This window comes from Eriocheir sinensis, chromosome 56 (assembly GCF_024679095.1).
Source record: "Eriocheir sinensis breed Jianghai 21 chromosome 56, ASM2467909v1, whole genome shotgun sequence".
Taxonomy (NCBI): domain Eukaryota; kingdom Metazoa; phylum Arthropoda; class Malacostraca; order Decapoda; family Varunidae; genus Eriocheir; species Eriocheir sinensis.
Genome location: NC_066564.1, coordinates 7,437,179 through 7,450,680, shown reverse-complemented (window position 1 = coordinate 7,450,680; position 13,502 = coordinate 7,437,179). Strand labels below are relative to the sequence as shown.

Below are 13,502 nucleotides of genomic sequence, written 5' to 3'. Positions count from 1 at the left end.
ATATATATATATATATATATATATATATATATATATATATATTATACTTTGATAGTTTTGTTGATGTAGGTATTACAGTTTTTTCATACACTCCCACTAGATTATGCACACAACAACACCCATAGCTGATGCCACAGCCATAGTCGTGCCATCTCCAGACAGCAGCAAAATCAGCCTTGCAGTGGTGCTTCCAACTATTACATCAGCCCAGTTTCCAGCCAGAGTTTCACCAACACAGCATTTTCAGCTCGTCTGTGGGCTGGACACATTAGAAGACCATACAACCCTCTCCTGCAAGGTTTATCAGCATTATCATAATGTCATAAAACTACCTTTCATGATGGATAGTTTCAGTGAATCAAGTTTTTGCAAATAATCTTTCACAAAAATATTTTTACATAATTATTTTTACATGGATCCAGAGAGCCTATATTTAAAAGTTTGACATCCTTAATCCAACAGCTGATGACTCCTTCAGTACATGAGGAAGTTAGTGTTGGGTACCAGAGATGGGAAACAATAGGCTGTGTGGGAGGCACTACTTCTCTGGGTCTCTTGAACCACACGCACCAGTTCCAACACATTTCTTGCCATGATCCAGCAAACTTGCAGATGAAGCTCTCGCACAGTGGTAATTGATGATAAGTACTTTAATTTGTAGTTAACAGAATGTCACCTGTTCCTTAGTACAATTTATATTGCATTCATTTATGAAACTCTTTCTCTTTGAAACTCTTTGAAACTCTTTATTATACTTGCAGAAGAAAAATGTAGCACAACTGATGAGTTAATATGAGATTTATCAGCATTAAAAGATCCTTCTTATTACTCTAAAGCTGAAGGGCGCTTGAAGGAGAAACTTTCACTAAAGCTTGGAGTTGTGGATGTGCATCGGGCAGAAGTGGATCTCTTAGGTGCTGCTGGCATTAGTGTTCAGCTGCACCCTCCCTTTCTCCTGCATGTCTCAGCCCATCACAGCCAGAGTTTCCACATCCACTGGAATCATATTATAGTGAGTAATTTTTTTTTTTTATTTATTTATTTTTTTTTTTTTTTTGTGTGTGTGTGTGTGTGTGTGTGAGAGAGAGAGAGAGAGAGAGAGAGAGAGAGAGAGAGAGAGAGAGAGAGAGAGAGAGAGAGAGAGAGAGAGAGAGAGAGAGAGAGAGAGAGAGAGAGAGAGAGAGAGAGAGAGAGAGAGAGAGAGAGAGAGAGAGAGAGAGAGAGAGAGAGAGAGAGAGAGAGAGAGAGAGAGAGAGAGCTGCTAACATTTGTTGTATTTGCCAGGGTAGAAGATGACCCTCAAAATTTCTGTTCAGAATGTAGGATTAGAGAAAGGCTCCCCTTGGCATGTATTCTGGTAACAACATATTATGACAGGATTTATGGCAATGCCTCTCAGCAACTAGAGAAAACATTTGTGTGTGAGAGACTAAGGCTGAGATTTGGCACCCTGGGCAAACTAGAATAGTTATACCCCTTGCAGTTAGTTACAGCACGATTTAGAAATGTCATTTTCAAGGGAAAATGACCAAAATTTGACCAGTAAACTTTGTACCAGCTAGATTCTTGTTTATAGAAGTTCAGCACTGCAGTCCATGGTTGGCACAGTGCAAGTGCAGTGATCAAAGATGAACTTTATTAACATTGCTATTAATGTTTAATTTTTCAGGCTAGAGCCCAAGAAGAGGTTGGTAATCTAACATTCATTGCTAAGAATGTGGTTAAAAAACTCATGGAAGATCTTGCAAGAACAGACAGTCTGTCACTCCTGAATAACTCCATTTCAACGCCCATTCTGACCCAGCACATCTACACCCAGGGCATTCAGATATTTGAAGAAATGCAGCATGACCAGCTGATGCTAGACATAATGCGCAGTATTCAGGCTTCCATTGATGTCACCAGGTATGATTTATTAATTCTGTATGGTTACTCTTATATCTTAGGATAGTTTTTTTGATACTGTGATTTCTGAAGAAAATTGAAATTATAGTTTGATAGTGTTGATATAGTAGTGTTGCCCACATAATTCCATTAAATTTCTCTGCAGCATAATTGTTGAGGCTGGTTTTGCTTGTATCAGTCACAACTATGGAGAGATTTTCCATAAAGTAGTGACTGGGGTTAGGGTGTGGCTGGAGGCCGTCGCCACGAAAACAGGTGCCTTGTGTGTCCAGCTGATGGAAGACATTCAAGAAAACTTCAGCAACATTGTTATCTTTATTAACAATATACCACACCTGCTGCTTGATCAGGGTGAGTGTTTGACTGTATCTACTCTAAAGTCTGATTCTTGAAACTCTCTCAGGGGTCATGAAAAGTTTCCACTTTTTTCTGTACACATTCACCATCCTTGTACTCTTGTTTTTCTAAGATATTTTGATGTTTATTAAGCAGGTTTAAATACTCAAAAAGAATTGTGTTATATTGCTAACAGTTCAGTTAAATGCTTCCAAGAGATAGAAATGTCACATGACAATTTTGCAGTGATGGAGGTGCCCTTGCTGAACGAGGCGATGGAGTGGGTGTTTGCACAGATCCGTGTGGTTCAGGAGTCTACAGTTTATGGTGTCATCAGAGAATCTCTCAGCATTATTACTAAGGCTGTTGACAAGGTAATTATATGCCTGTTTGTAAAAATATGTATAATGAAATGTTTGGCTGTACACTTGATAATCCTAAAATGAACATTTTTTTTCTTTTTTGTCAGGCATTGTCTTTAGTATTCTCTGAGGAAGCAACATTATCAAACAAGAAATATAGTGAAGTATGGAACATCTGGGTAAGTTAACTGAAAGTTATGTAAGGTCATATATTCAAAAATTAATATATTCATGTATGTATTTGTGTATATTTATATGTGTGTACAGTAAAGCAACTGAGTCAGCATTCCTATAGTTGAAATTACAGATAATTTAACAAAAATATATCAAATGTATTTTTATTTAAATTTTTAACTGCTGCCAGAAAAAAAATGTAGATCCAGACTGATCAAGGCTGTATGCAATCGTGACACAAGAAGTCAGGATCAGTAGTCTTTAGTGAGCGCTGTGGCTTATATAGGAGACTCAAAGGTCCCTTCCAAAACATCAACTTTTCACTACACCATGAATGAACAGCACAACCTCATACATTGAAGGGAGCACACTGTTCTGTTAACTACTTTTGTCATGAATGACAAGACAGGACCTGAAGCAGTCTCCCAGCTGCCAGTTGGTTTACACAAATATTGCAATTACAATGACAGATATAATTTTGTTCACTCATTGTAATTTAATGATATTGACCATGAATGGATTTCTGGTGCAGGTTCCTATAGGTGAATGTGGTCACTCGCTGCTTGAAGTGTGGCATCACATAAGTGGCCCGTCTAAGTGGGTGCCACACAGGGAGTTTTTGAGCACAGCTCTTCTGAAGTGGTGGCATCTTCTCACACACCCTTTGCAGCTCCTTAAATACCTTTCCCCTCCTTACCCAGGTGATAAATTATGATTTAAAATAAGCATGGCTTTCTTGCTATAAAAAGTCAGACATTGAAAGCAATAAATTTCACTTATTAAATTGAGTCCAGGGAATATATAGAGCAATACTTATAGAAAAAAATGCCAGATTCTTCCATTATATATTAAAAAGTTTTTATTTATAAAGTAAAGGAGGTAATATTCTGCTCAAAATGGAAACATTTGTAAAGAAAAATTAAAATCTGTAAAATCTTACTCTTAAAGGAAAACAAAAATAAGTTGTGTCTTTTGTTGCAGGGGAAGGAGCCATTATTGGAGACAACTATTTTATAACCTTTGATGGCAGGACCTTCAGTCTGACCCCTTCATGCAAGCACATCTTACTCACAGATTCCAAGCAACAACTCTTCACTCTTTTGTCTCAACAACAAGATGCCGCCTCTGGCACCAAGTACACTCTGCTGCTGGGGAACACATCCATTAATGTGCTGTCAGACTTACAGGTGTAGTAAAAGTCCTTTAATACAATTTGCATGGGACTAGCCTTGTGCTAAATTATTGGAAATGCCAAACAATTTGGCTGGTTTACATATATGTTTATATACTTTGTGTGGGTCTGGGTGTGTACAGTAGGATTGCCTAATATGCATTGTTGTATGTGAATAATCTAATATGTGAGGGGAGTCTTACAGTATACTTCAGTCTTTGCATCTGCACGTAGAACCTCATGGTATGCAATTTACAATTCAAAGTAAAGTGAAAATGACATTCTCATATTGTGTGTGTCGTCCCTCCGTATAGCTGTTCCAGGGACATTCACTCTCCCTGCTGTTTCATCAAGTGTTCAATATCAACCATATTATTGTCTTGAATGGTTATTGCTTCCACATACTGTGCGTATGAATCAGATACAAGGCCAATCACTGATGCTCAAAAATAAAGTGTATAACTTGAGACAAAGATGAAAGTAATTGATAAGAAATAAAAGGGTGATGTTACCTCTGCCATTGGATGTGAACCCAGAGCATCAAAAGTTATCTGATGTTGATTATTTTAATAAACTAAAGGTTTCTCTTATTGCTAGACTCCTACAAATGTCAAAAATATTTACATGACTTTGCATTTTATCATCAGGTCACCATAGATGGTGCCTCTGTCAACTTACCACACATTAGTAGAACCATAAGTGTGGTGCGTCGCCTTCACGAACTGGAGGTGACTGCCAAGGATGCAAGAGGATATGACTTGGTTAGTCTCACGTGCTGGTTGGAGCAGCGAGCATGTGTGGTGAGCGTAAGTGGCTGGCTTCATGCTGACACTAGAGGGCTATTGGGCAACTTCAACCTTAATCCAGCTGATGACTTCATGAGACCAAGTGGAAAGGTTAGGATTTTCCAGTTTTCCTACATATTTTCACCCAAATATTTATGTCTATCCTTGAAATATGGAAGGAATGGCACTTAAAGGATGTACAATCTGAGAATACTGTAAGCTTGGCCACATTTATCTCCAGGTTGCTCTAAGTAGAGACGTCTTCAGTGAGAGTTGGCAGCTAGACTCAAACTGTGTACCTGAGAGAGACGTTCCAATGTCTGCAACCCTCCCCCACACTCAGCTGTTGTGTCGCAAGTTTCTCCTTCATTACACTGCTCCAGTCTTGTGAGTTTGTACGAGTTCAGCAGATAATTTGATTTTATCTCATTTTGTAAAAAAAAAATTCCTATTGTGTAATTTTATGTAAATTCTGTCAGTTTATGGGCAAGAAAAAAAGAATTAAACTTTCCGCTAGTATATCATTGAGGGAGAAGGCACTCTCCCCGGGACATGATGTTTATGGCTTCCTACAGGAGGCTGGCATCCTCAACCTCCTGTAGGTTTTATTGACTTTCTATTGAGTTCTTTTTATATTATGTTTTTAATTAATTTGACATTTTATTTTATTTTTATTTTTTACCCCACCATATAACTCTGCAGCTGTGGCGCCAAGAAATGAACACTCCAATAATCAATCAGTCCACTATATCATGGTTTTGAATCAATCCCCCCCCTTTTTTTTTTAATACCAGATGAAGTCTTATCTAGTCATGTATCCTTATATCTAGTGGCAAGAGTTTTAATTTCTGCAGATTTATTATGACAATCGTTTGCCAATGAATTGACACCTACCACTACAACCCCAAAGTTTACTTCTGCCACTGAAATGCTTAGGGATTAGTTTGGCTATGACAAAGCTGACAAATGAGAGGATGTCATCTGCTACATTTTGCATGTTTGTTCATTTTTGGACCTTAAGGGGTTGGATACATGAATACACTGCGGTTCTAAATATTTTGATGCTTTATAACTATACTTACAATGGTGTTGACCAGGTTTCATAACATACTGATTCATGAACAACACTAACGGCTAGTTGTTGAATAAATGGACCCGGGAGCAAGAATATATGGGTTTTTAGATGAGCCAGAAACCAATTACAGACCCCACTACATATTTATTTAGGCATGATTTTCAACCCCAAAGGTATTGCATGTGTCAGTCTACTCATTTAATATTAATTTTAAATTTTTCAAGAAGAAATTCAACTTTTATATATGTATGTATATTGTGTACAACCTTGATGTTTCCTTGTTTACATTGTTGAATGATTTCCTACAACATTTTCCTTTATTTACTGATACAATTTGTGTGATTATTTTCAGTGCCTGCCATGAAGCTGTGAACATCATGCCATTCTACAACACTTGTTTGAAGTACTTGAACTCTTTACGAGGTGACGGACACGTGTCCAAGGCAGAGGAAAGCAACACACATCATGACAGTGAAGTTAAAGACACAGGACATTTTGTTCCATCAGCCTCAGAGCCTCCCAGTGCCAATACACCACAGAACAACATGAAAGCAGAAAGGATTAACCACAGCAATAGCACTATCTATGAAATAAACATAAAAGATGTCCTCTTCCAGTTAACTGAGGAACAAAGTGTGTTTACTGGTGCCTCTCTACAGGAAATCTCAGTGTTGTGTGATGTGGCTGCAGCATATGCATCCTCCTGCAGCAGGCACAGAGTTGAATTACATCTGCCTGCTCTTTGTGGTAAGGGTCAATATATTATTTGGTATTTTATCATGGGTCATGATTCTATCAGATCTACAATCTTAATGGTCTGTGCCTTTGATGACATAGCTTGAGCTCCCCCTGCTATTTACCCACTTGAAATTTAGTCATCTGTGATGCAAATTTCTTTGTAGTACAGTTAATTTCTGAGGTTCTATTTGTTTATGAAACAAGTGCAGTCTCCCCCCCCCCTCTCATTCAGATAGCTATTATCCAAACTATGGTGTTATCCACACCATATTCAGATAGCTTTTATCCAAACTATAGTGTTATCCACACTGGGGACTATGAAAAAGAGAAAACTGTTATATTTGAACATCCATCAAACTTACTTTTCAAATCTGAATGATCAGTCAAACGGTGAAAATAAACTTATATTTGGCGGGCACATATGTGATAATGAGGACAGTGACGACCACATTCCATCTCATCGGTTTTGGGCATGTGGTAGGCACTGGAGGCTGCAAAACAGTTTCTTGAGCACACACACTTCTTGCTGAAGTTGTAGGCTCTTGCTGCCTGTCAACACGAGATCAGAGACACATTTATCTGCCAGACACCACCTACAAACAACTCAGCTGAAGGTGGAATTTCAGCTCCACTTTGCCATTCCATTCTAATCCACTCTGTCAGCTTACCTCAGACACCTGAGGGCCTTGATGACCCCTTATCTCTCACCACGTATGGTTCTTCTCAAGCCATCCTTCCTTGTCTCCTGGAGTCTATACACCTGCAAACTCAGAATGAATATAAGTCCTTTTTTAACTTGTTTACAGTCTATTTTTACTGTGATATCTTTCATACTGTCATATGTTGTAATATAGCATTACTATTGTGTTCTAGTACAACTTTATGCATTGTCATCATGAAAAAGTGCCAAAGCTAATGTTCCATGGAGTAAAAAGGGACCAGGGAATATAACCCCAATAATTAATGTTAAGATAAGTTCATTATATACAAAGGTTCCCTGTGTGAGGTTTTTGCGGAACATAACCCCTGCATACAACAAGAACCAAGGGTATTTGCTTCCAAAGTGTAGTGCTTAGCATGATTAGCTACAAATCTGCAAATCTGGGCTTAATCCCACCCAACAGTTCCTCCTCCTTTTCGTGTATCCCACTCAAACTCCCCCTCCCCCTGCCCCTTCGGTTCTCAGACTTAAGCTTTGTGCCTAGATCCCATCTCCCCTGAACAGTATTATTATTTAAAATTTGAATGCTAATACAGTTAGTTGAAATAATTACATAAGCCACTTTTTATGTTACTGGACAGAAAAAGGAAGGCAGTTGACTTATGAGGAGCCCCTGTCACGTGAGCCACAGCTTGACCTGGTGATGCTCATCAATGAGGAATCATGTGACTCCTTCATTTACCAAAACTTGGTGCGTCCACTGCCACAGGTCATCACAAGGGTTTCTCAGGGAAAGAATATCAGGTGAGTCCCCAACATTATCTTTTTTTTTATTATTATTAAATCTCATACACCATTTTTATAGCTTACACATAAAAATTGTTTTTTCTTTTAAACTAAGATTTTATCAGTTATCTAATGATTGTTGACCTAAAGTTTGTCATTTTCTGTACAGTAGGATGTTGAATTAGGGCAAATCACTTTAAGGTTATTGATTTAACATAAGACCCAGAATGAAGGCCACCAAGGTTACATGACTCTATTGCATTTAGCACTAATCAAATCTGTTGCATAATTTTCTTGTCCAACACTACTGTTAACAAGATATACCAAGCCCCATCTTGCTCTTGGCAAGGGTGTGTGTATTTACCTAGTTGTAATGTACATTTCTTGAGCTGTGCACATAGTATTATTTTCAAAATATCTACAATTGCCCAGCCTTTCTTTTAATTTGTGAACACTTGACTGCAATTACCTCTACCTTTGATCTATTTCAAGCAGAAAGCTGTAATCCTTGCCTGACCACTCATGCATCTAGTCTTCCTCAGATTGTTGTCGTTATATCCTTAAGTTTCCTGCACGATCAGGTCTCTTCTTTCTACCTCTCTTACATACTCATAATGGGGCTAAACCAGGACATGGAGTTAGATAGTAATGGGGTGTTTTTTTTTTGTTTTTTTTTTTTCCAACACCCATTCCTTCTATTTCTCTCTATCTATCTGTCTATCTATATATCTATTCCCTCCCCTCCCCCCTTTTAACCCCCTCTCTCCCCTTGTCTCCCCAGCCTCTCTCTCTCTCTCTCTCTCTCTCTCTCTCTCTCTCTCTCTCTCTCTCTCTCTCTCTCTCTCTCTCTCTCTCTCTCTCTCTCTCCTTCGTCCCCTCTCGTCCCCTCCCCTTCGTCCCCTCTTGTCCTCTCTCTTTCATCCCCTCTCGTCCCCTCTTGTCCTCTCCCCTCTCGTCCCCTCTTGTCCTCTCTCCTTCATCCCCTCTTGTTCCCTCTCGTCCCCTCTCCTTCGTCCCCTCTCGTCTCTTCTCCTTCGTCCCCTCTCGTCTCTTCTCCTTCGTCCCCTCTTGTTCCCTCTCGTCCCCTCTCCTTCGATCGTCCCCTCTCGTCTCCTCTCCTTCGTCCCCTCTCGTCTCTTCTCCTTCGTCCCCTCTCCTTCGTCCCCTCTCCTTTGTCCCCTCTCCTTCATCCCCTCTCGTCCCCTCTCCTTCGTCCCCTCTCGTCCCCTCTCGTCTTCTCCTTCGTCCCCTCTCGTCCCCTCTCCTTCGTCCCAGTAAGTAAAGAAAAGGATCTTGGAATCGCTATATCAAGCGATTTAAAGCCCGGTCAGCATTGTTCAGAGGTAGTTGCTTCATCGGACGAGTCTTTAATAATAAATCAGAAAAAGTAATATTAAAACTGTATAATTCGTTGGGTCGACCCGTCTAGAGTACTGTGTACAGTTTTGGTCTCCCTGTTACAGAAAAGACATAGAAAAGTTGGAACAGGTTCAACGAAAGATGATTCCTAGGTTGAGAAATTTATCATATGAACAAAGACTTAAAGAAGTAAATTTATTCAGCCTATCAAAACGAAGAATGCGAGGCGATCTAATAGAAGTGTTTAAAATGTTTAAAGGATTCAGTGATATTAACCCGTAAACTGTGCCAAACATCTTAAAATGACACGTGTTCCAAGGTGAATATTTTTATTTCCCGTGATGCCAAAGTATATTCTAATGAACCTCGTGTGGCAACATCATCCCTCTTTCGCACCATGTAGTCACCATCGTCATATTAGTTGCTCTTTAGCAGCCATGGAGAGTAGAATTATGTCATCTACTGATGCCAACCAGTCTCATATAGCTCCTGCGGTCGTGACTGAGGGGGAGGCATGGGAGGGGGTAAAAAGAAAGTATTGGTAAAGAGAAAGATTGTAGTTGACAAATTTGAAAGAGACAGTGATTCAGATTACATTCACATCCATCGATCTGCTGGTGAGGAAATGCTTCTGGCACTCAAGGTCACAGACACACTGCCTCTCTAACAGTGCGGAAAGTTACTAGCTAGCCTAGTCACTCACTGACACCATCATCACTGTCCGATGATTCAGAGTGGCAGAAAGATGAGGAAAACGACAGTGGGGGTATAAGAGAAGACTCAGCTAATGAACTGAGTGAGGGAGGGGTGTCAGCTGGTGTGGGAGAGGAGGAGGAGGCAAAGGGAGAACAGGAGCCTCAGAGGCGCGAGACAACGCGTGTCTGGTCTGATGGATCAGATTTTGTGCCAGACATTCATAACTTTGACAAGAATATTGCTGGTGTGACTAATGACTGGCCTCTTGATAATGATGCGCAAGAGGTTGATTATCGAAATTGACAAAGTGATGTTTCCTGTGATATATTTTGTTTGTTGTAACTGGAACGAATAATTAGTGGCAAGAGAATGTTCAGACGTGACTGTGCCGTGTGTCATCTTCCCTCTGCCACCGTCCTATCTACCCCGTCACTGCCAGGCAGTGCCAGCGCTCCCAAGGTCGCCTCATATCCGCAACCTTTATCCAGCCATCATTGCCACATTAAGTGATTTTTTTTTTTTTTTTTTTCACTATTTGGTGCTCAACATGTCTCTCTTGGGTGTTGTAATACTAAAAATTGTTTTCCACCAGGTTATTGTTTTGCCATTTATTGCGCACCCAGGAGCTATTCCCAAATCTTAATTGCGCAGTTTATGGGTTAATGCAGAAGATTACTTTACAATTGATTGATCAAATAGAACAAGAAGAAATCACAATTTGAAGATAAGTGGTAAAAGATTCTCGTCGCACGAAGCTAAACTTCTTCAATTGAGTTGTTAATGTTTGGAACTCTCTACCCTGTGATGTCGTTGATAGTACAACAGTTACAGCCTTCAAGAATAGATTAGACAAGTATTTTGAATCCAACCAGCAACTAAGATATTACTCATTGTCGTAATAACGTTAAGTTCTTTCGAATACTGGTGTCCTTGTCTGCTTCTATCGCCCAGTTAGTGGTAGCAGTAATGGTAGTTCTTTCCTCTTTCCTACATAATTTCCATGCAGTTTTTCCATGCTGCATGGTTCTTTTTCCTTTCCTGCCAGCTTTGGCTGGAGGGATTGGGGGTGGGGAGGAGCCTTCACCTTTGCTGTCCTTCATCTTCCACCTTTGATTAGATAGTTAGTGTAGCTTGTCACAAACAGCCTTGTAAGGACCAGCAGGTCTGCTGTTGTTTGTTTTTCCTTTGAGTCCTTTGTGTCCCCCAGAGGTAGTGGTGAAGTATACTGCCAAGTGTTTGGTGGGGGAGGTGGTGGCTGAGTGATTAGTGTGCCAGCACCACATCCAGGAGGACGCAGGCTTGCGTCCTTCCCGCCACCACAAACTGGGATTTTTCAGTTCCTACCGAGTGGCCTAAGACTACCCAACCCAATTGCTGTTCTGAAGACCACCTGTCAACCCGGACTCTAGATTCTCGCTCTAATGAGAGACTCAAAGACGAGCTCCCGGGGGCAGCATGAGCTAAGCAAGATGGCACCATTATAAATATTTGCCTGCACAATATCGGGCTGGGGCCGACCATCAGGGCCCACCAAGAAAGTCTACCAGTGCCACACACACACACACACACAAAAAAAAAAAAAAATGGGGGTTGACTATTGTGGTTGCCCACAAAAACAGTGACTGGTTCCTAGCCAATGTTAGGCCAGCTGACTGATCCAGCAAGGCCACACTGGATCACGAAGAACCCTTGCTCAATACCCCACTCAATTTATATCACTGAATGTAGGTATATATAGTAGGTATTGTTTTCTCTCAGGTACCAAATCAATTAATTCCATTAAAGTAATTATTTAGATATGACACTATATTTATTAAATGCAACTTTCCTTGGATCTCAGGTTAGATTAACATCCTACTGTACAAAGAATGTAAAAAAGAAAGTAAGCTCTCCCTCTTATGTTTGCAGTAGTATAGGGAACCTATACTGAATGTATAAAGCCTAATCAAGAAATATTTTTGCAGCAATATCCAAATTGGTGTGTTGGGCTTTGGGTCGGGTAATGGAGAAGTGGTGTACCGCACTAAAGGCACGGCTCTTCTAACCCCGGCTACTGAACTGAGAATCCTTCGGCCCCCAGAAGGTCAACGCTCTCAGGCATCCCTCCTCAGTGGAATGAGAGCAATAAGCAAGTTTCCTTTTCGAGCAGGATCTGTGCGCATCGCCCTTGTTCTGCGTTGTGATGACCACGACATTCCTAAGGTTACTTTTCAGTGTTTGGCAAACATACTTATGGAAGAAGGCTACAGCATTTCTTAGATACATAAATGAAGTTATAGATGATAAAGAAGTTTCTGTATCTCCCACAGTTCACCGAGACATTACCCAAGGAGATGCAAAGGAGACGTCTAGCTCTGTTCACCCTCACCCCTAACGTCCTAATGTTCAACCCCCGCCGCCCTAAGGCTGTCCGTAACACGATAGGTAACTTACAATCTTGAATCTTAAATTTTTTTTCCACAACCTGGCTATTTATACTTCCCCCAAATGTATGTGTTTTTTAAATGTGAAATAATTCCCGTGTTTAAAATTACTTGAAAATTATTTCTTCTTTTACACACTGCTTCTTAATGATGCAGGATCATACCTGCTCACCAGGTTGTTTCTATAATAGACAATCCAAGGGGATGCCCACAAAGCTCATGTATTGAGCAAGTCAGTGGATCCTGCGATGAGGTACTTAGGATGGAAGGGGGCCTGCAAGGAGCGTTGTTTAGGAGGATCCCTGTGGTTGGTGTCATAGGGTGACTGAGGCAACATGCCCCATGGCGTATGCCCCTATTGATTGATTGATGTTTATCTTTTATGTCTTTGTTCATTATTTCATTCCAAATTTAAGGGAACCTTTTATGCCTAATTAGTTTCTAAGTTTCTTCATTTCTAGGTAATGTAAGCACTATATTTTGTCATGCAAATTTGTTTTCATAGCAGAAAACACAATTTATGTGTTAGAACCTCCTCTACACTGTGCATAAATTAGTGGGTGTTGTTACACAGGAATGGATCGATGGAGGGTGTACAATCTGCGTCTGGACCGCCAGCACTCCTCAGACTCCTGGGGTATTAGAGCACCAAGCTCCAACATTGCTCAGCTAGCTATGAAGGTCAGTAAGAAACAAGAAGAGTATTTGCATCATACTGATTTGTGTGCAGCAACTATCATGGGTAGCTAAACTTAATATTCAACTGGTTTTGTAACAGTTTGACATTGTGAAGCTAGCATTCATAACCAGCCATGAAAGTAATTTCTATATATTGTGTTTTGGGGGATTGAGTGAGTCACTATTAAACCAAAAGCTTTGAACTTAATTTCATATGAAAACATGTTGAGGTAGGGTAATAGATGCTTTGCTTGCTCAAAGCCTTTATACTAAAACTCTGTAAATACATGTACAGGAATAATGGAAACCTACCATGCAAAGTTGCTAACATCAAAATTAGATGAGTTATTTGC

At 40.1% G+C, this 13,502-nt stretch overlaps 1 protein-coding gene across 6 annotated transcripts in view; it reads left to right on the top strand.

The window, feature by feature from the left end:
* Window positions 1–13,502, top strand: part of LOC126984229 (uncharacterized) — a 44,836-nt gene that overhangs the window by 30,344 nt on the left and 990 nt on the right. The window contains exons 42-57 of one of the 6 annotated variants that reach the window (XM_050837779.1): window positions 101–298; window positions 463–631; window positions 837–1,012; window positions 1,670–1,905; window positions 2,084–2,256; window positions 2,488–2,615; window positions 2,711–2,782; window positions 3,310–3,478; window positions 3,759–3,964; window positions 4,596–4,844; window positions 4,975–5,120; window positions 6,161–6,555; window positions 7,849–8,011; window positions 12,013–12,250; window positions 12,358–12,472; window positions 13,046–13,152. In XM_050837779.1, coding sequence (XP_050693736.1) covers window positions 101–298; window positions 463–631; window positions 837–1,012; window positions 1,670–1,905; window positions 2,084–2,256; window positions 2,488–2,615; window positions 2,711–2,782; window positions 3,310–3,478; window positions 3,759–3,964; window positions 4,596–4,844; window positions 4,975–5,120; window positions 6,161–6,555; window positions 7,849–8,011; window positions 12,013–12,250; window positions 12,358–12,472; window positions 13,046–13,152 — 2,940 coding nt within the window. Of the gene's footprint in view, window positions 1–100; window positions 299–462; window positions 632–836; window positions 1,013–1,669; window positions 1,906–2,050; window positions 2,257–2,487; window positions 2,616–2,710; window positions 2,783–3,309; window positions 3,479–3,758; window positions 3,965–4,595; window positions 4,845–4,974; window positions 5,121–6,160; window positions 6,556–7,848; window positions 8,012–12,012; window positions 12,251–12,357; window positions 12,473–13,045; window positions 13,153–13,502 lie in introns of those variants that run through there. The other 5 variants (XM_050837778.1, XM_050837781.1, XM_050837780.1 and 2 more) reach the window with 5 other exon arrangements.